The 23,738-nt window shown below is 41.0% G+C and overlaps 1 protein-coding gene across 1 annotated transcript; it reads right to left on the reverse strand.

Moving 5' to 3' along the window:
- Positions 1-358: 358 nt before the first annotated feature.
- Positions 359-18,751, reverse strand: LOC120024088 (ammonium transporter Rh type A-like). The gene is made up of 10 exons (XM_038968215.1): positions 18,454-18,751; positions 6,907-7,090; positions 6,172-6,322; positions 5,271-5,418; positions 4,490-4,656; positions 4,135-4,272; positions 3,672-3,793; positions 3,276-3,346; positions 2,987-3,060; positions 359-2,636 (listed from the first exon to the last, which is right to left on the reverse strand). Exons 1-10 carry the CDS (start codon positions 18,638-18,640, stop codon positions 2,565-2,567), a joined length of 1,314 nt encoding a protein of 437 aa, XP_038824143.1. The 5' UTR covers positions 18,641-18,751; the 3' UTR covers positions 359-2,564.
- Positions 18,752-23,738: the final 4,987 nt, after the last annotated feature.

The following is a 23,738-nucleotide window of genomic DNA, read 5'->3' on the forward strand; positions in this document are numbered from 1 at the left end:
GCAATAACACTTTATTTCCTTAACAAAAACAACATTCAATCAGAAAGAGAGAAAAAACCTATCCCTAATAGCATACAGTCACTGGATACTGCACACACATGTCATGAATCTACAAAATCATTCAGTGACAGTAATAATGCTCCTCGTGCAGAATAAACCTGACCTTTCAACCCCTGGCAAATCCTGCCAAATCCTGTGTGGTCAAAGGATGCACATTCATTAATGCATGGATCTTGACCCTGGAAAAGATACAGCACTCCATCACCCCTTCTACTAGCCACAACTTTCTGGTTGTAAAAATAATGTTGATGGTGATAATGCAATGGAATCATGTCAAAAACCACACACACAGAGTCACTCTGATATGATATATAATCATATTTATAAGTGCCAGTATTAGTATTTATACATTAACAACAGTGTCATACATATTCATTTTCTGTAACCTAAAAAGCTAATGCCATGTCAATCATTTCAACAAAGTCTTGACTGCTGGTGTCCTAAGCTTTAGGCCTACGTTTATATCACACGTTGGCTACTACATCAGCCAAATGAAATACTAGGCTATTTATCTATCTGTAGTCAGTTTAATCTTTCCTTGCAACAATGGTCTAATACAGGAACTATTGCAGGCTATTTTCCTCCTGCATTCTAAAGTATAACCTTCGCTTTATTCAACAAAATGTTTGAAATATATAAAGACATACCTTTTTATCTGATACACTCTGTACCAATTGCTAGTCCTAGGTGCAGGGATTTAGAGAAACTAACTATATCCATTGTGTAACTAACTACACTGTACATTAAGAGGTTACAATAAGAAGTGAAAGAAATAAAGAAAGCTTATCAGTGACTATCTTTGTCATGCCCCATTTATTCTGTATCCATATTATAATTGTGACATGTAGCCTATCCGGTTTTTAATTGGACGTGTCAGATTTCAATGCAGCCTTTCTGTATTTGAAAAAACTTAGAGGGAGAAATTAAAATGGAAGACACTCTACTTTAGCATTGAGGTGACTGGGGCTGAAGAAGGAAAAGCACAGAGTGTTGGGAGCACACAGAGAGAGTAGGACCAATCCTTGCCCTGCGCCAATCCCTGTGAGCCATTGGCCCATATTTATCAAGCGTCTCAGATTAGAAGTGCTGATCTAGAAAGGCAAAACGGATCCTAGATCAGCACCCCAATATCAGACGCTTGATGAATACTGTCCCTTACCCACTGGGCCAAAAATGGTTGAATCAACGTTGTTTCCACATAACTTCAACAAAAACATTACATGTGATGACGTTGAATCAACGTGGAAAACTGATTGGATTAACTAAAAGTCATCAAGGTAAAGTGATTTCAATGTTAACCTAAATTGATTGATGTATTTTTGTTGTTGTTGTTGATTTCACGTTAGTTGACCACTCAAAAACATGTAAATCAAAACTAGATGTTGAAATGATATCTGTGCCTAGCGGGTAGCTCCTGCCTATACTTCACAGGTCTGGGATCAGATTCTCTCCAGTAGGAGTAGTGGGCTCCAGTGAGGCGGCCTTGCTCTGCAGCAGGCCAAAGTAGCATTTGATTCTCTTCATAAAACAAGGCTTAGCACACAATATCGGTTATGTCAGTTGGATGGCGAAAAATATACAATGTATAACCCTAACTAATGAGGAAAAACAAATGTCTGTTAACATTTTGAGGAGGATTGGTGATATGATTGAATGTCAGCTTGATATACTGTTTCTACTATTTCTATACTGTTTCTACTGTTTCTAGTGGCTCAGAACAGTGGCACATTATTGGTCATCAAATTCAGTTTAAAAAAAGAATCCCTGAAAGTATCTTCCCTCCGAATATGTGAAAGAACAGTTCATGCTTATATGCAACTTATTAAGGAGCATTTATATCAAAATGCTGCTTTCAGACTAACACATCCAAAACTCTGCAAGCATGTAAGGTTTGATATGATTTTCTGTTAACAAAAATACTTACAATGTTATTTCAATTACATTGAGACCTGATAATACATGTTTTGTATGTAATACACCCACCTCTTACACTTTAGTTGGAATTATAATGAGCTAGAACATCTTTCCCAAATGCTCTTCAGTGGACTTATTCTATTCAATTAATACAAATCTATGGACAATGAGGACGTAGTTTGATACACAGAAAAGTGAAACATGAGCTTCCTTGCTGTTCGGATTGAATTAGAGATGTGTAAATAAGGTAGCTTGAACCACTTCAAATATGATTTGATATGATCTCAAATCAATACATTTATGCTGTGGGTAAAAACAACTGACAAGTTGATAGCACTGGTCATCCTGGGTTGATCTCAATAGCATAACTTGGCTTCCTCTCCTTCTTTCCGTCTGCACTGATGGTCAAGACATTAGACAGATGGCACAGGAAGTCCTGGTAGGGATCCACCACTTAAACGAAGGAGAGGAGACGAGGAGAGGAAGCCAGCTAAGAATATTAACATACACCCAAGGTCTAATGTCTGGTTCATGATTTCTCACTTTCCCATCTTTAGCTCCATGAGTATTTGCAGCACAGGGCGGGAGATTTAGGCCTCTGCTTTGTTCATGGAATGGTCTCCGTGAGCCAGACTCTCCTCGCCCTCTTCCTCTTCCGGAACCTAAGTACAGTCACATCTCAGTCAGTAACAGATCTTACAGTTTAGCCGCAATTTCATCTACGCCAAATCATATTTGTTATAAGATAGTATTTTTTTATTTACAAATTAAATATTTTTTGCATGTCACTAGGTGGTCACGTGACATGTAATACAATACAATATGCCATCTTAGACATATATGGCTAATGCCACATTATGGTATTGGATATCTCAAATGTTATATGAGTGTCACACCAATACATGAAACATCATGTACCGTGTACTATATAGCTCAGGTGTTTGATTCATCTGTAAGCTAGTGATGTTCAGGGATGGAACAGTATGATGTGTTTTATCTCTCAAGGTCTTACCTCCCAATAGATTGAATCATCAAAGCAGTTCTGATCTGGAGGCTGTCCCCAGAATGGAAGTTTCATTATCAGACCTGTATAAAGAGATAAGTCAATTACAGATTTATTCAATAAGTTTCCCCGTCTTCATGGAATAAAGTAAATTGTCATGACCTCAACGATTTGATGATGAGTGTAGAAATATAATACTTCTATTACCATACGAAAACCGACAGGAAGTCTGTTCAAATGATTTTGTGATGTCGATTTTTTGAATGACAAAACATTTCACTGTGTTTTCTCCACCCACCTGTTATGGCTCCTCCAACCAAAGCGAACCCAAGGGATGAGGCCAGGGCTGCAGCCTGCATGGCAGCACTCCTGAGGGAAGAAGGGTGGAGAAGAGAAAATGAGAAGGGTACAGTACTTTTTTTTTTTTTAAGAGACCCTTAATTTGACACTTATTATTGAGGCCAAGGTCACGCATTCACTGAAAAGTGAATTACTATAGACATTTCAGAACTACAGTATCTATACAGAGATCACAAATATGGCCACTGGTCAAAATGCTGAGTTTCCCATTACTGTTGATCATGAAAATGACTACACATTGTAATTTACCAAAAGTCTTAATAAAAATCATTCCTGTTTCTTAATCTGCTTGTATAGATGTACAGTATGAAGAGTGTCATTAGATGAGCCTTACCCATTCTTCTTGCCCAGAGCGACAGCCACAATGCCAGCGATACCCCCAAGGATGCCAGGCATGCCGTGCAGATTGTGGACGCCACAGGTGTCCTGGATGCCCAGGTTGGATGCCAGGATGGGCTGAAATGTGGTCTCATTTACATTATTCCCTATGGCCCACTCATTTCAAAATGTTTCTAGCTATCTGATGGTAGGTGTTTGTTTTGACTAAAATGCAAGTTTCTCCCAGCACGCAAAACTGGTTTCACCAACCACAACCAGAACCATTTTTTCTCATTAGGCTGAGGAGTTAGTTAGGATGCTGGTAGAAAGGTATTATTCAAAAGAATGTAGGTGTATTGCCACTCACAAGACACATTACAACCCTAGTTAACTATGGCATTTTCTAGACAGTTTGGTGTCCTGGTCCATCTCAGGATTGTCTTCCTATTGGTTCAGACGTGTGTGACCTTTGTACTCACAGTGAGGAACTTGAAGCCCAGGGTGGAGACGATGCCAGCCACGAATCCGATGATCATGGCACCGAAAGGCCCGATGTCCATGTCAGCGCAGGTTCCCACGGCAACACCTCCGGCCAGAGTGGCATTCTGGATGTGGACCTATGGAAGCATCTATTAGCTATGCTACAGTAGGTGCTGTGTGATATTCTATTGTCTCTCCCAGAGACACACATGCACGCACACACACAACACACACACAAACACTCAATAGCCTTGTTTGAATATATACAAGTCAAATAAATTGAGGAGGTAAACAATCTACAGCTTTGCTGTCTTCTGACTCTTTGTGGTTTGAGTGAAGCATGTGATATCTCACCATGTCCAGTTTCCCTTTGTGCTCCACCAGACTGGAGACAGCGTAGGCGGAGAGCACACAGGCAGCCAGCGAGAAGTAGGTGTTGGTGACAGCCATGAGCTGATCAGCACCGGGTTCTGCGATGGCAGAGTTGAAACTGGGCCAGAACATCCAGAGGAACACAGTACCTGGAGAAGATATTCAAGTAGATTTATATTTGTCTGCTACTTCAATTGATTCTGAAATATATAAAACAAAAACGAATGCATTAAATGTATTAAAACTATGTCAAACAGAAGTTGGCTTGCTAGTCTGAAGCGATTCACTTTTTTGTCCACTAGGTGGCGTATGTGACTATGATATGTGGAGGAGCCTCCACTTGAGCCACACACATACAACACCCCTTCCCTTGTGAGTAAAATATAAATATACCGTGCAAACAGACGCCAGGGGCTAAATGTATCAAGCATCTCAGCTTAGGAGTGCTGATCTAGGATCAGGTCCCCCGTTCATATAATATCATTCATTTTGATATAAAAGTCAGAACTTGATTGTAAATCAGCACTCCTAGTCTGACATGCTTGATACAAAAGGCCAGGCATTCCCTAGGCATTCCCTAGGCATTCCCTTAGGCACGTATTGCAACATTTCTATTTTTAGCGTTCCAAAGATACATAAGGGGACATTTGATCAATATTTAGCTGATCTATCTTTTAATAGTAGTTAGTGACTGACTACAGTAATAAGATCAACTGAATTTTGCATTGACTGTGATGACTGCCATGTGAGTTGCTGCTCCTACCGATCATGGCGAAGAGGTCAGAGTGGTAGACAGAGCCGTCGTTCTCATGACTGTTCCGCAGAGCTGGCCTGTACAGCATGCGGGCCACTGCTAGACCGAAGTATGCCCCAAAGGCATGGATAATCATGGAGGCCCCAACATCATTGGCCTGTGAGTTGGACAAACCACATAAACCACTTCATTATGTTGTAAAACAAAATACAACAATTCAAATAAAAGCCCTCCCAAACAAACTTTCTGCTTAGCCTGCTAGTTATCTCAATCACTTGTCACTTCATCCATCCCGCCTCTGGCCATTCCCAAGCAAAACTAGTGCACTGATTGGTTGGGAATAGAAATGGACAGATTCAAGAATAAAATTTGACACCTTGACGTTACATTTTTTTTTTTCAATGGTAGACTCATCCCTATGAATTAACGGCATGATTATATTTATAAGAGCCCTTTTGGTAGGATAAATCTTGTCTAGTTGTTTTGGGCTGCCACTTCTCACCACTAGAGAGCAATCTCACTGGGGTTAGGGGTCAGGTGGTGGGGTCGTGGGGTGAGGTCGTGTGTGTAAGGGCCCAGGTAAACGAGTAGTAGTCATGCACAGTAGGGGGTGGCATGCACCTTAAAAGTTTGTTTACGGACCACCATGATACCAAGGAAGAAGAAGAAGAAGAAGTAGTTATGCATGGATCAACAGGAGATTCACAAAAAATGTTTTACCATTACTCACAAGATTGCACACAATATTGCTCATTGGACTGTATTAACTAATATACTTTTTTTGCATAGTGTTGTCTTTCATGTACACGAGTGCTTAGATGAGTGGATGGGGGTGAAGTTAGTCTGTTGTGACTGACTGTTAACATAAGGGTTGGTTCTGGGTTATGAGATTATGGTGAAGTGCACTGACCTTCAGGACTTCGGCCACCAGATGTTCATTGATGCCGAAGATGGTGATCTCAAGGAGGGTCATGATGAGGAGCTGGACTGGGCTGGTTTTTCCCAGGACCGCGCCGAACGAGATCAGAACCGTGGCTGTGCTGAAGTCTGCGTTGATCATCCTTTTGGTGAGGAGTAAGAAGAGGTGGAGGTGGAGAGAGAGAAGAGAGAGAGAGAGAGCGAGGGAGACAGAGAGAGACAGAGAGAGACAGAGCGAGAGAGAGAGAGACAGAGAGAGACAGAGAGAGAGAGAGAGACAGAGAGAGACAGAGAGAGACAGAGAGAGACAGAGAGAGAGAGAGACAGAGAGAGAGAGAGAGAGAGAAGAGAGAGAGAGAGAGCGAGGGAGACAGAGAGAGACAGAGAGAGACAGAGAGAGAGAGAGACAGAGAGAGAGAGACAGAGACAGAGAGAGAGAGAGAGAGAGAGACAGAGAGAGACAGAGAGAGACAGAGAGAGAGAGAGACAGAGAGAGAGAGACAGAGACAGAGACAGAGAGAGACAGAGACAGAGACAGAGAGAGAGAGAGAGAGAGAGAGAGAGAGAGAGAGAGCGAGGGAGGGAGGGAGACAGGGAGAGAGACAGAGAGAGATGCATTATTAACACTAAAACAGACCACTTCCTCGGGTGTCCTCCATCATGTGGACATAATGCTGCTACTGCTAGCTACATTCCTTCTGACCGTATTGTGTTTTATTGTATTTACTTGAAGATGGAGACTTTGATCTTTCCTTCGTCCAGGTGCCAGAGGCCTTGCACGAGGAGACCCCACTGCAGAGCGAAGGCGGCCAGGAGCAGGTTGAGGCCCACGCTGCTGAAGCCATATCTCTTCAGGAAGGTCATCAGGAAGCCGAAGCCAATGAAGATCATCACGTGGACATCCTGGAACACTGTGGACCAATGAGAATGCAGGTCAGAGGTCAGCTCAGGGGAGTTTGACTATTTGATCCTTAACACAACATGGTTTTATTGAAGGTCCATTATGGCCAATCTGGCCCCATTTGAATTATTCATCACGTTGAATGAATACTGAATGAAATCAGAGAGGATGAAAACAAGGACACTGAATGAAACTAATAAAGGGTGTCAACAAGACAAAAAAAAGACAGAAATGCAACTGTAAAGACATTCAAATCGATTGACAGACCAGCAATTGATCAAATACCTAGGGCTTTGCCTTTTGATGCGCGAATGACTCATGGAGCAGCCACATTGGACTGTGCAGCAATCATAGTAACCCCTATCCCCACAAGGGGTCATTGTAAATCCAAACTTGTTGGAGGATGGAAGACCAATTCAATTTGTCTGTGAATGGGATACTGAGAACTGAGGCTCCCGATAACCGTGTTGTGTCAGTAACCTCACGCTGTTCCATTCACTGACTTCACATGATCTTACTCAAGTCTTCTGAACTTATCAGAGGGTCTCGGGGAAGCAGACACTCCACAGTTAAACACATTCCTCACTATTAGTTTCAGTTACTGGAATTATAAGGACAGGGGTCTTGTGTATGGATCACTGTCCTTGCACTTTATGTACTGTATGTTTAGATTGATTTACGTAAGAGGACAGAGACTTTACTTAGAGGGTGTATGAGGGCTCTAGTTCACTGTGTTTGTGGACAGTCGGATGTGGATGTGAGCTCTGTCCGATTGTCTGCAGATAAGGATCAGGCTACTAGCCCAAGAGACTGACCAGACGTATATGTGTGTGTGCATCTGGTATGTGTGTGTGCGCATGCCTGTGTATGTAGCTTAGAACGGTATGTCCACTGCCACCAGAGGAATGATCCTAATTCTCCAAGCTCCACTCTCGCGCAATGCTCACAAAAGGTTCCCTTCCCTGAAATGCCTGACAACAAGAACTTCCTAGTCCCAATAGCCATGTCCGATGGATGACGGGATCTCATCTGGAAAGTATATGAATGTGTGGCAGAAAGGGAAAACAATAGGCCTCATTTCTCCAGGTCTGGTTAGCATTGTGATGAGCAGTTAGCATTGTGGTGAGATGTTAGCATTGTGGTGAGCAGTTAGCATTGTGGTGAGCCGTTAGCATTGTGGTGTCACGGCAGGACCTAGGCAGACAGTCACACCTTAGAAAGTCCTGGCTGGGGAAGTGATGGAATATAGGGTGTGGGGTAGGGGGTTTCGGGGCTTAGTTGCAGCATAGACTAGCCCATACGTCCATTGTCTTCTTTTTGTCTGTGACTATGTATGGCTGCTATGTACAAGCATTTTGCTACACTCGAAATAACATCTGCTAACCATGTGTATGTGATCAATAAAATGTGATTTGATTTACTGTATGACTCTGTCTACCAGAATGCCATTCTAGAGCTTATATACATCTCTATCTTATAGTGCGGTCTTGAAATACAAGACCTTGCTATAAGTATAACTGATGCTGCATTGTACAGTTGTAGAGGGATTGTTGTAACTGGCAATTCATTTTAGAGTTGAGTTTGTTTGGAGGCTCCCTGTTTCTGCCACACCATGATAGAGACAGGATAAACAGGAAGGTTAGCTCTTCTAAACAGATATTGTCTCAGATTAGAAGTCTGTGAATTCCTCTCTCTCATTATTGTGTTTACATGTGACTGGCTCTTTCTCCCCAGTAGTGCATTGTATTGCTATGGATGATATTCAGCACACTACACCATGATTCTAATCAGGTTTAGTATTACTTACGCAATGCCTCCGAGACGTCATAGGATACATTATAACCCCTCTGGCACTGGTCAGAACACCCGCGCCCATCCGGGAACAAACAAATAACTCCAATCTATTCAATCTTTTCCCTGATATCGAAGTCTGAACAATGTCAGATATGTAAGATATACAAATAGCCTTGTAAGATATATAAAAGGTAAGATATACAAATAGCCGTGTGTTGACTTGACTTTTGTTACGGAACAAATCTGCATTTTTGTTGTTAATACATTGCATGCAATGTTTTCTGTTCTTTGGCACTGATTGTGGGTACTTATTATTGGGAATGTGCAAATCAAATCAAATCCATTCCCTTGCATCTGGGTGGATGCAAGGGAATGGACCGTATGCTAATAATGCTAATAATACAAACTAGAATATACGATGTATCGTGTAAAGCTGCTGAGAACTGCCTTACCTGATAAATTCAGAGCAACAAACTTTAGAACATAACAGGAAAACAAGTCTCAGCTTTTGTCTTGTCTATATTGCATATCTTTCTTTTTTTGGCCCACCGCTGCACATTGTCATCTTAACCAGCGCTGTCATCTAAAATCTCTAATGTTTTATTTCTTTGGCTTGGTAAGGTATGCACTATGTAGTGACCCATTGAGGAAGCCCTTGGACGGTGCTATATCACCCGAATACTTGATCCCTTGGCGACATCATACCAGTTTGCGTCTCTAAGAAAAGGAAGTGGCGGGAGCTAGAGAGGTCCATTTGGAACTCAGCCTCGTAGATGGCCTCTTTGCCCAACATGTTAGGTCATCCCCCATATGGTAGTTGTATTGTGCTAGCACTCTAACCAAGATTTCAAGTATTTTCTGGATTGCTAGTCTGAAGGGGTGTCAGTCTGAAAGGAGATGGTTTCAGGCCAGCAACTTAATTATTTTCGATGTTGAATCCTGACATGTTTGGAGGTCAATGCACAACGATCTGCCGAAGAAGCTTGCTCTGAAACGTGTCAGCATCAAACATCATTGAAGGGAATTAAATTGCTGTTCCTCAACCGTCCGTCAACATTTCAGTAATCCCTAGTGTGCTCATTCTGTCCCCCAGGCATGATGACCTAGTGCCAACTCCACTGCATTCACTAGGGCGGGCGCCAGTGACAGTATGGATCATGCAGATACAGTTGAAGTTGGAAGTTTACATACACTTAGGTTGGAGTCATTAAAACTCGTTTTACAACCACTCCACAAATTTCTTGTTAACAAACTATAGTTTTGGCAAGTCGGTTAGAACATCTACTTTGTGCATGACACAAGTAATTTTTCCAACAATTGTTTACTGAGCGATTATTTCACTGTATCACAATTCCAGTGGGTCAGACGTTTACATACACTAAGTTGACTGTGCCTTTAAACAGCTTAGAAAATTCCAGAAAATTATGTCATGGCTTTAGACGCTTCTGATAGGCTAATAGACATCATTTGAGTCAATTGGAGGTGTACATGTGAATGTATTTCAAGGCTTACCTTCAAACTCGGTGCCTCTTTGCTTGACATCATGGGAAAATAAAAATAAATCTGCCAAGACCTCAGAAAAAAATTGTAGACCTTCACAAGTCAGGTTCATTCTTGGGAGCAATTTCCAAATGCCTGAAGGTACCACGTTCATCTGTACAAACATTAGTACGCAAGTATAAACACCATGGGACCACGCAGCCGTCATACCGCTCAGGAAGGAGACGCGTTCTGTCTCCTAGAGATGAACGTACTTTGGTGCGAAAAGTGCAAATCAATCCCAGAACAACAGCAAAGGACCTTGTGAAGATGCTGGAGGAAACAGGTACAAAAGTATCTATATCCACAGTAAAACAAGTCCTATATCGACATAACCTGAAAGGCCGCTCAGCAAGGAAGAAGCCACTGCTCCAAAACCGCCATAAAAAAGCCAGACTACGGTTTGCAACTGCACATGGGGACAAAGATCGTACTTTTTGGAGAAATGTCCTCTGGTCTGATGAAACAAATATAGAACTGTTTGGCCATAATGACCATCGTTATGTTTGGAGGAAAAATGGAGAGGCTTGCAAGCCGAAGAACACCATCCCAACCGTTAAGCACGGGGGTGGCAGCATCATGTTGTGGGGGTGCTTTGCTGCAGGAGAGACTGGTGCACTTCACAAAATAGATGGCATCATGAGGCAGGAAAATTATGTGGATATATTGAAGCAACATCTCAAGACATCAGTTAGGAAGTTAAAGCTTGGTCGCAAATGGGTCTTCCAAATGGACAATGACCCCACGCATACTCCAAAGTTGTGGCAAAATGGCTTAAGGACAGCAAAGTCAAGGTATTGGAGTGGCCATCACAAAGCCCTGACCTCAATCCTATAGAAAATTTGTGGGCAGAACTTAAAAAGCGTGTGCGAGCAAGGAGGCCTACAAACCTAACTCAGTTACACCAGCTCTGTCGGGAGGAATGGGCCAAAATGCATCCAACTTATTGTGAGAAGCTTTTGGAAGGCTACCCGAAACGTTTGACCCAAGTAAAACAATTTAAAGGCAATGCTACCAAATACTAATTGAGTGTATGTAAACTTCTGACCCACTGGGAATGAGCTGAAATAAATCATTCTCTCTACTATTATTCTGACATTTCACATTCTTAAAATAAAGTGGTGATCCTAACTGACCTAAGACAGGGAATTTTTACTAGGATTAAATGTCAGGAATTGTGAAAAACTGAGTTTAAATGTATTTGGCTAAGGTGTATGTCAACTTCCGACTTCAACTGTAGGGGCAAACCTCCAAGGCACCAGATTAATTTAGCATCTAACTGAATCTAACTGCAAGTCACTTTTTATGTTGTTAACTGTAATTACAAAATTGAATTCCGTCCGAATAGCGCCTGACTTTGATGATAGGGCTTTACGGCTGTGAAACAACTCTGTGTTGGATAAATTCTTAAGGTCCCACTTCTCTGAGGAAAACAAATATTTCACAGAGCCACAGAACCCATTGGTTACTCTCAATTACATTTTTTCAATACTGATTTTGTCCCTTGATGATAAAGCCCAGCAACAAGATAGGTTCTTTTTTTCTAAATTGCATTTCTCTGCTTATTTCCTCTGCTTTGAACCTGTAATTGTGGAGTTTTGGTATGCACCATATAGATGGACGGACAGGGGGTGCAGAGAAAGGAAATCATTGCCACCTTTTATACGCATATCTAACTGTATAATCCCTTAAACAATTACTATTTAGGTATTTATTGTGGTTTATGTAGGATGAATACGGATATTTTATTTAACCTTTATTTAACTAGGCAAGTCAGTTAAAAACAATTTCTTATTTACAATGATGGGGAACAGTGGGTTAAAACTTCTTGTCAATAGGGGGGCGCTATTTTCACTTTGGAAAAAATTGTGCCCAATTTAAACAGCCTCGTACTCTATTCTAGATCATACAATATGCATATTATTATTACTATTGGATAGAAAACACTCTCAAGTTTCTAAAACTGTTTGAATTATATCTGTGAGTAAAACAGAACTCATTTGGCAGCAAACTTCCAGACAGGAAGTGAAAATTCTGAAAATGGGGCTCTGTTTCAGGGCCTGCCTATTCAACTGGCTTATATTTATCGATATACATGCACTTCATACGCCTTCCACTAAATGTCAACAGGCAGTGGAAGGTGGAATGGGGTGTCTAGCTTGATCTGAGGTCGAACAAGAGCTTTTGGAGTGGCAGGTCAGGAATTTCCTTTCTCTACCTAGGCGCGCGAAGCACCTCGATATTGTCTTCTGATAAGCGTTCGGTTTACACGGCGAATATCTCCGGCTCTGATTTGATTTGATACATGTGATAATAACATCGTAAAGTATATTTTTTCAACCGAGTTTTATCAGATTATTCAACGTTTATTGGGACTTTTGGAGTTTTCCGTTCTTTGCGTAGAGAGAAGATGGGAACGTTATCAAGCTTGGCTAGCATTGTGGCGCGAATTCGACAGAAGAAAAGGACATTCTAAAACCAAACAACGATTTATTCTGGACCAAGGACTCCTTGTACAATATTCTGATGGAAGCTCAGCAAAAGTAAGAACAATTTATGATGTTATTTCATATTTCTGTGGAAAATGTTGATTCCTATTCTCTGCCGTTTTGGCGAGCGCTGTCTCGCAATAACGCAAGCTGTTTGTTATGGTAAAGTTATTTTTAAAAATCTAACACGGCGGTTGCATTAAGAACCAGTGTATCTTTCATTTGCCATACAACAAGTATTTTTATGTAAAGTTTATGATGAGTTCTTTGGTCAGATTAGGTGAGTGTCCAAAATATCTCTGGAGATTCTGGTGAATCGATGCTACGTATTCACAATGTATAATCAGGATTTGTAGCTCTAAATATGCACATTTTCGAACAAAACATAAGTGTATTGTATAACCTGATGTTATAAGACTGTCATCTGATGAATTTGTTCAAGGTTAGTGATTAATTTTATCTCTATTTTGTCAGTTTTGTGCAAGCTATTTTTGCGGGGAGTAAATTGCGTTGTGTGTTTGGCTACTGTAGTGAGCTAATAGAAATATATATTGTGTTTTCGCTGTAAAACACTTAAAAAATCTGAAATATTGGCTGGATTCACAAGATGTTTATCTTTCATTTGCTGTACACCATGTATTTTTCATAAATGTTTTATGATGAGTATTTAGGTATTTCACGTTGCTCTCTGTAATTATTCTGGCTGCTTCGGTGCTATTTGTGATGGTAGCTGCAATGTAAAACTATGATTTATACCTCAAATATGCACATTTTTCGAACAAAACATAAATGTATTGTATAACATGTTATAAGACTGTCATCTGATGAAGTTGTTTCTTGGTTAGTGACTAATTATATTTCTATTTGGTCGGTTTTGTGATAGCTACCTATGCGGTAGAAACATGGTGAAAATATGCGGTTGAGTCTTTGGCTATTGTGGTTAGCTAATAGAAATACATATTGTGTTTTCGCTGTAAAACATTTTAAAAATCGGAAATGATGGCTGGATTTACAAGATGTTTATCTTTCATTTGCTGTATTGGTCTTGTGATTTCATGAAAATTATATTATATGATATCCCTGTCCCGTTAGGCTAGGCTATGCTAGTCAGCTTTTTTGATGAGGATGCTCCCGGATCCGGGATGGGTATCACTGAAAGGTTTTAACTGTCTTGTTCAGTGGCAGAACGACAGATTTTTACCTTGTCAGCTCGGGGATTCGATCTAGCAGCCTTTCGGCTACAGTGATACAGTGGGACATCATATGAACTGGGACAGCTTAATCCTGATGCTTTTATTTCTTCGTCTGACAAGAGAAAATAAAAACTATTGTTAGGGCTCTCGAGTGGCGTAGCAGTCTAAGGCACTACATATCAGTGCTAGAGGCGTCTGTCACGCCCTGACCTTAGAGAGTCTTTTTATTCTCTATTTTGGTTAGGTCAGGGTGTGACTAGGGTGGGCATTCTAGTTTTGTTATTTCTATATTGGCCTGGTATGGTTCCCAATCAGAGGCAGCTGTCTATCGTTGTCTCTGATTGGGGATCATATTTAGGCAGCCTTTTCCCACCTGTTTGTTGTGGGATCTTGTTTTTGTGTAGCTGCCTGTGAGCAGCCCAGAACGTCACGTTTTGTTTTCTTCTGTATTGTTTTTGGTGAGTTTCATATTTATTAAACATGTGGAACTCTAAGTACGCTGCGCCTTGGTCCATTCATTCAGACGAGCGTGACAGCGTCACTACAGATGCTGGTTCGATTCCATGCTGTATCACAACCTGCCGTGATTAGGAGTCCCATAGGGCGGCGCACAATTGGCCCAGTGTCGTCCGTGTTAGGGTTTGGCTGGGGTAGGACGTCATTATAAATAAGAATTTGTTCTCAACTGACTTGCTTGGTTAAATAAAATAAAATGAAATGACTAAGCCCTTGCTGAGAAACCACATGATCCAAATCACATCACTTCATTGGAAGTGTTTTTTTTTTCCAGCTTTTTTTCTGTTTTGATGTTAAGGTCACAAAAACTTGCACTGTACCAAATTGTGATGGGAATGTGCATTCTATGTACTTGTGCATCAAAATACATAAAAAAGTTACCAATATTATGTTTCTATTTGGTAATTCAGTCAGCATTTGTTGTTGTTCTGCTTCACCAACCATAGCTAGCTAAAGTAGAACAGCATGAAGTAACTAAAGTGGGACAGTCTTATAGGCTTTTCCAATGGAGGACAGAGATCCAGTTTACTTTAGGGACCCCCTGTATTTAGGTTAGGCAGGGCTCTGCTTCTTGTAGTACTATATCCTGTTCCTTTTTTCTTCTAGTACTGTTATTAGTATACTATTGTTATTGTACTGTTATTAGTACTGTTATTGCACTGTTATTAGTATTGTTATTAGGACTGTTATTGTACTGTTATTGTATTGCTATTGTACTGTTATTTGTACTGTTATTAGTACTGTTATTGTACTGTTATTTGTACTGTTATTAGTACTGTTATTAGTACTGTTATTGTACTGTTATTAGTACTGTTATTGTATTGTTATTTGTACTGTTATTAGTACTGTTATTAGTACTGTTATTTGTACTGTTATTTGTACTGTTATTGTACTGTTATTATTACTGTTATTGTACTGTTATTAGCACTGTTATTGTACTGTTATTAGCACTGTTATTGTACTTATTGTACTGTTATTGTACTGTTATTAGTACTGTTATTGTACTGTTATTTGTACTGTTATTTGTACTGTTATTGTACTGTTATTAGTACTGTTATTAGTACTGTTATTTGTACTGTTATTGTACTGTTATTAGTACTGTTATTAGTACTGTTATTAGTATTGTTATTAGTACTGTTATTTGAGTGAATTCAGAAAAGTGGGGCACTTTTTACATTTCCGTCTTCTGTAACCTCTTCAGAAATCTATCAAACATATTAGACCAACAAATCAAATCGTATTTGTCACATGGGCTGAAAACAACACCTTACTATGAAATGCTTACTTACTTTTTAAGTATGTAACAACATTTTAGCAAAAAAAAATAAAAAATACAATCTAAATAAATAAATGTAACACAATAACAATAAATGTAACACATATACTGGGGTTACCGGTACCGAGTCAATGTGCGGTGGTACAGGTTAGTCAAGGTAATTGAGGTAAATGTACATGTAGGTAGGGGTAAAGTGACTATGCATAGATAATGAACAGTGAGTAGTAGCAGCATAAACACTGAAATCCTCAGATGTTTCCTATCACACAAAATTGAATAGAATAGTTATTGGGGTACAATTGGGACTATAATAATGGTATCCCAGTTTATTTAACCTGCTGTCTCAGTCTACCAAATGCAAACTGAAAATATGGTTTTGACTCAGTGTACACAAATGGGTGTGTCATGCCTGCTGTGACTATGATTAGGAAACGTCTTGAAGTTTGCAGAAATGTATAATGTGTTGGGCTTATATGTTGGATAGATGACAAAAGAGGTTACAGAAGACAGAACATTCTAAAAGTGTCCCACTTATTTTGAATTGACCCTATATTGTTTCTCTGATCATTTAGAACAACCTATAATTATAACAACTATTAGGATGTTTTTGGATATGACTTAACGTAAACAAAGAGGGGAAGTTCACCCATTTTTACGTTTTCACTCTTTCTGTCCTTGTAGTTTGATTCCTCCAAACCGTTTTTTGTTTTGTTTTGTTACAGAGAAAATTGGTCACATTTTGCTGAGTCATCATTGACTATAATGCAATATGCAAACATGTTAGGAAACACATCAACTCCCATTCTGAATGTCTTTGCACAACATTATTTATGTCCACTGTGCCATAAATCCATGTTTGAATGATTGTGTTTACAACAACAAAAATATGCAAATATGGATTTATGGGACAGGGGAATTTGTTTTTCTAAAATTGAATTCAGAGATCATTCAGAATGGGATTCTGGTGTAATATGAGTCTGTGTTTTCTATCATGCTTTAGACACATTTTCATAATGCAAATGATTTTGGGGATCAACTACAATCACAAAAAGAGTGAAGTGTAAGTCTACATGTAAAAATAGGTGAACTTCCCCTTTAACATTTCTTAACACTGAACTAATCTCTTTGGGTCACAGCTGCCCCTCCCATTTATGGCTAAACCTCCGTACTGTAAGTCTTCAAGTATTTATGCTTTATAAAGATTTATGTACAAAGAAATGCCAGTGTCATATAGGTAAAGTAGTAAGGGTGGGTCTTTGTCACTTTTCAACTGATAAGTCACAAGATTTACAATAGTCTCCAAACACAAATTAATGTACACATGTGCAAACATTTTTACCCGTAACTCAATCAAATTCCCATTTAAATAAATTAAGAATTTATTTCCCTTCAGCGCATATGCAAGTTAATCCAGTTACATTGTAAGTATGTGGATGGCATTCATCAGACACTCATATCCCGAGCGACTTACAGGAGCAATTAGTGTTAAGTGCTTTGAGCAACTTTTCACTTAGTTGGCTCTGGGAATTGAACCAGCAACCTTTTGGTTACTGGCCCAACGCTCTTGACTGCTTGGCTACCTGCCACTAGGCTTCCCCTTTGTACAATCCTTCTGGGGGTAGCCACAGTGAACCTGCCCAGTATGAGCGAGAGGGGTGCCCCTATGACAGCTGGAGCATCTGGCCCGTTCCATACAGAATCATTTCAGGCTGCAATGGACACATGCACAACCAGGGTTGGGTAGGTTACTTTCTAAATGTAATCCATTACAGTTACTAGTTACCTGTCCAAAATTGTAATCAGTAACCTAACTTTTGAATTACCCAAACACAGTAACGCAATCTGATTACATTCAGTTACTTTAGGATACATTTCCACTTAACAGGCATTAGAAGAAGACAAAAATTATCCATCGAACACATTTGGTGTGTTATCATAGTGGTCTCTGACTTGTGGTCAGACTCGCTCAGGTGGAACAAACTTAAACTTGTGCCTTTTTTCAATTCTGAATTGAACGTCATTGAGAAAACAGAAAGGTGTAATAATGTATTTTTTACCAAACCTTTCTGAATTTAAAAGTGATCCAAAAAGTAATCATCTAGTTTTTCAAAAGTATCTGTAATCTGATTACAATATTTTTGCTGTTAACGTAACTGACTACATTTCTTTCTGTAATTGGATTACATGTAATCACTTACTCCTAACCCTATGCACAACAAGCTCACACTATGCTAACCCACATCCTTTCCCTCTGATTGATCACAGGAGCTACTGCACAATTATAAAGAGAAGAGGGGTCAAATCATTGAGACTCAATTGCATTATTAACTTCATAGCCTGTCATCCATAGCAACCATGGCTGCTATCAATAACAGATCCATGATTCTTCAACCGGGCTGCCACAGCCAGACTGACACACTGACAGACTATGTGTAGCACCACACTGAGGTAGCCTGCTCCCAGATCTGTTTCTGCCTTGCCAACTGCTATGGTCATTGTCATGCCAAGACAACACAAACTGATCTGGGAACAGGCTAACACTGAGAAGCCTTCAGGTGTCACTTACTGGGGTAGAGGGTCAGAGGATTCTGTTCTGTCTCCTCCTCATGGTGTGTGGTGTTGTGGGCTCCGTGTCCCCCGTGTTTCCCATCATCGTAGACCACAAACACAGCAAACAGGATGATGGTGATAATCTCCAGAGTCAGAGCCAGGATGGGAAACTTCAGCCTCATGTTGGTGGAGTAAGCAGGCATGCTAGCATTAACTAATTCTGTGTGTGTGTGTCTCTCTCCTCTCTCTCTCTCTCTCTCTCTCTCTCTCTCTCTCTCTCTCTCTCTCTCTCTCTCTCTCTCTCTCTCTCTCTCTCTCTCTATCTCTCTCTCTCTGGCACACTCACTCCCTCTCTCCCTATCTATCTTTTGGGGCTTGTGGTGGTAGTGTGACGGGGGAAGAGCAACTGGTGTCTGGTTTTAAATTGGTGGAGGTTTCGTGGGGACCAATGGCAGGGGATAACAGGCAGGCCCGGGTGGTTACTCCCACTTCTGCACTTTGCTTATGGAGATTGGTTCCCTCCCTGTTGGGTGTTTACTATTTTTAAAAGAGGGGGCAAAAACAAGACTTTGGCAAAACACACAGTAATGACAACCGGCCAGTGACAGAGCCATGATATTAATGGCTAATGAGCTTTTTCAAACTCATTTGCAATTGTAATGTCATATTAAGTTGAGGCATAATCCTGTAAAAATGAAGATTAAAAAGCAGTCTTCATCATGTGCTGTGCAAATATACACTTTAAAATCCTTAAGAGTCTATTGACACAACTGTGCGTCAATCTAATTAACATGATAAAAAATCCCCATCAAAATCCATCAGTTTAAACTAGAGAAATCCGCCGATGTCGGCCTACGTGGTAGAGCTACAGCGCTGGTTGTCAGACCAGGTTAAAGGACCCCACCAGAGAGAGTTGCTGACACTATTTCAATGTAATTCTGTCCTAGTGCAGAAATGCTTGCTTGGAGCGGGACTGGACTGGGCCTGGACTGGGCACCGGCGCAGAGGAAGGCTCCTGCCATGGAGCGGGACTGGACTGGGCCTGGACTGGGCACCGGCGCAGAGGAAGGCTCCTGCCATGGAGCGGGACTGGACTGGGCCTGGACTGGGCACCGGCGCAGAGGAAGGCTCCTGCCATGGAGCGGGACTGGACGCCGTGCCTGGACTGGGCACCGGCGCAGAAGAAGGCTTCGGCCATGGAGCAAGACTGGACGCCGACTGTGGACCGTCGTAGGAGGTTCCGGACTGTGAACCGTCGTAGGAGGTTCCGGACTGTGGACCGTCGCCGGAAGCTCTGGACTGTGAACCGTCGCCGGAAGCTCTGGACTGTGAACCGTCGCCGGAAGCTCTGGACTGGGGACCGTCGCCGGAAGCTCTGGACTGGGGACCGTCGCCGGAAGCTCTGGACTGGGGACCGTCGCCGGAAGCTCTGGACTGGGGACCATCGCCGGAAGCTCTGAACTGTGAACCGTCGCCGGAAGCCTGGTGCGTGGAGCCGGCACCGGTGGTACCGGACTGGTGACACATACTTCAGGGCAAGTGCGAGGAGCAGGCACAGGACGTAACAGACTGGGAAGGCGCACTGGAAGCCTGGTGTGTGGAGCCGGCACAAGTGGCACCGGACTGGTGACACGCACTTCAGGGCAAGTGCGGGGAGCAGGCACAGGACGTACCGGACTGGGGAGGCGCACTGGAGGCCTGGTGCGTGGAGCCGGCACAGGTGGTACCGGACTGGTGACACGCACCTCAGGGAGAGTGCGGGGAGCAGGCACAGGACATAACGGACTGGGGAGGCGCACTGGTGGCCTGGTGCGTGGTGCTGGCACAGATGGTACCGGGCTGAGAAGGCGCTCTTCAGCACGCCTGCACTGCAGCATACTCCTTGCCAAAACCTTTCTCCGGTATCTCTCATTACTTTCCTCTATCGACTCCCATACATGCTCTGGCACTCTCCGCTGCTCGACCGCTAGCTCCGCCGACCACCTCTCTGTCCCCCCCAAAAAAAATCTTGGGGTTGTCCTTGGGCTTTCTGTGGGTGCGAACCCTGGCGTCGTCGCTGTCCTCCCTTTTTTCCTTCCGTCTGCCGCCAAGGAAGGGTTTCGCATCCTCTCATGTCCTCCCAAGTCCAATACCTCCTCACCTCATGTTCACTCTGCTTGGTCCCTTGTTGGTGGGATCTTCTGTCACGATCGTCGTAAGCATACTCGGACCAAAGCGCAGCGTGATTAAAGTTCCACATATTTATTTACGCGAAACTTCCAAACAAAAAAGGAAACAAACAACGAACCGTAACATCAGAGGTGCCACATGCACTAACTCAAAACAAGATCCCACAAAACACAGTGTGGAAATGGCTGCCTAAATATGATCCCCAATCAGAGACAACGATAAACAGCTGCCTCTGATTGGGAACCATACCAGGCCAACATAGAAATAAAACAACCTAGATCACCAACCCTAGTCACACCCCGACCCAACCAATATAGAGAATAAAAAGGCTCTCTATGGGCAGGGCGTGACAGGTAATCTCTGGGCATAGCTTCCTGGAGGTGTGCACCAGGACACCAACACCACACCCCCATGTAGTAGTACTGTACATCCTAGCAATGTCACACTCTCTGTGCATTGAACCTGGTGTCCTGTACAGCAGAATAACATTTTAGCCTGATATGCCAAAACTTAAGCAATTTAGCTTGAGGGAGCCAATGGATTTTTTCTGGTCTCAGGCAAAGTTACTTATCACATGTGCTTGTTCACCGAACCACTTCTTCCTGGTTAGTCATTGGTGAGTAACCATGCCTGATACCTGAAGAGTTTCATTGGCTACAGGCTTTGGTTTAGCGGACTTATGTAATCTTCTGATTTGCAGAAGACTCTTGTTTGAACCCTGTCAATCATATTTGAATCAGCTTATTACAATGTATATCTCATTTTTTTTGTAAATACTTGTTAGAATATTGTTTACAACACACAGATTTAATTTATTGTTTTTCTCTGTAAGAGAAAGGATGGTGAATTTTAACTGAGGTGGTCCAGTTACCACACATGCATGATGAGTTAGCCTAACCTTGCTTGAGACCTGAAGAGTTGCATTGGCTCCCCGAGGCAATGCCTAAGCTTCATCTTAGCAGGCCTATGCTTTTCTGGTGCGCAGGAGACTTGAGTTCGTACCCAGTATGTTGGTTACACTAGACTAAGATTGATGTACAGAGAGCATGACATGGCTAGGATGTACAGTGCATTTGGAAAGTATTCAGACTTTTTACATAAATGTGATATTACATTTATTTATTTATTTCTAAAAACCTGTTTTTACTTTGTCATTATGGAGTATTGTGCATAGATTGATGAGGGGACAACGATTGAATCAATTTTAGAATAAGGCTGTAACAAAATGTGGGAAAAGTCAAGGGGTCTGAATACTTTCCAAATGCACTGTACTACTACAATCCATACTAGTACTAACGCTACCACACACCTTTTGTTATCAAACGTGAAGCTGTCTCCAAAACACAAGGTGTCTCTTCAGTAAAAAGAAAGTGCTTGCTGGCCAATGTGATACAAAATGCTGCAAAGTAATAGTAAAAAGTGCAAACTACAGTTCATGTAAAGTTGTAAGGACAAAACATAATTATGTTTCAATAGCTAGCTAGCCTGCTTTCAAAATTGAGAGATTGTGTGTATGTAGCTAATGCAATGAGTTCATCCCTCAATTTTGCAATTCTGTGTTTAGCAGAGTAAAATGCTGTCCTATTCAACATGCAGCAAATGTGAGAACTAATATTGCCATTTTCTCTTAGGCTACCCATCCGAGCCCCCCCTCTGCTACGACTAGCCACAGAAGTAAAACCATGGTCAGACAGAGGCCTTTCTCTCCACGCAAGCGAGAGAAAAACAAATATTTTAATATATTACATGTATACTAAAGTATAGTAAATACACTACAAATTCTAATAATATACTTCAAATACAAGATGTACTTTTCTAGTATATCTTAAGTATACTATAAATATACTATCATCACACTTCAATACACTTATTAAAATGTTATTAATTAATAGTTTCCCCAGACTATTAGTATGCAATTAATATACTAATTGTTTTTGTTTTTCAGTCTTTAAGTATACAGTGCCTTCAGAAAGTATTCACACCCTTTAACTTTTCCCACATTTTTGTTATTACAGCCTAAATTTAAAATTTATTAAACAGAGATTTTTTTGGTCACTGACTTAAACACAATACCCCATAATGTCGAAGTTTTACAAATTCATTAAAAATGAAAAGCTGAGATGTCTTCAGTCAATAAATATTCAACCCCTTTGTTATGACAAGCCTAAATCAGTTCAGGAGGAAACATTTGCTTAACAAGTCACATAATAAGTTGCATGGACTCACTCTGTGTGCAATAATATTGTTTAACATGATTTTTTAATGACTACCTCATCTCTTTACCTCACACATACAATTATCTGTAAGGTCCCTCAGTCGAGCAGTGAATTTCAAACACAGATTCAACCACAAAGACCATAGAGGTTTTCCAATGCCTCGCAAAGAAGGGCACCTATTGGTAGAGGGGTAAAAAAAGACATTGAATATCCCTTTGAGCATGGTGAAGTTATTAATTACACTCTGGATGGTGTATCAATGCACCCAGTCACTACAGAGACACAGGCGTCCTTCCTAACTCAGGGGTTTCACCATGAGGCCAATGGTGACTTTAAAACAGTTAGAGTTTAATGGCTGCGATAGGAGAAAACTGAAGATGAATCAACAACATTGTAGTTACTCCATTGTCATTACACTTAAACACACTTATTAAAAGTGTACTTCAATTTCATATGCTCTAACTGTCATTTAGCATATTAATTCAAAATACACTTGGAGTTGTTTTTAAGTTGAAGCATAGATTTTTTTACGAAACTTTGCTTGTGCGTGATCAAGTACACTATAAGTATAGTTTCAGTGCCAGTATTGAGTTTTGAATTACTTTCTGAATTTCTGTTGACAACGGAAATTATTTAGGGTACATGCACAGCTGAGGAACATGCTTCCTGAGAGTATACTTTTTCTTATCTCAAAAAAATATACTTAGGAAATATTTTCAAAAAGTATATTTAACTTAAATGTCCACAAAATATATTTAAGTATACTTTCAAAAAAGCATGTGCAAAATAATTTACTTTTTATTTATAATCTGATGTTGTTCCTCATATTTAGCTTATTCAAATGTTTTGATGATCATTTTCCAACATATTACATGTATTTTCGTATGTTAATTTTCACTGTAATGCGAACAACTAA

This window comes from Salvelinus namaycush, chromosome 29 (assembly GCF_016432855.1).
Source record: "Salvelinus namaycush isolate Seneca chromosome 29, SaNama_1.0, whole genome shotgun sequence".
Lineage (NCBI taxonomy): Eukaryota > Metazoa > Chordata > Actinopteri > Salmoniformes > Salmonidae > Salvelinus > Salvelinus namaycush.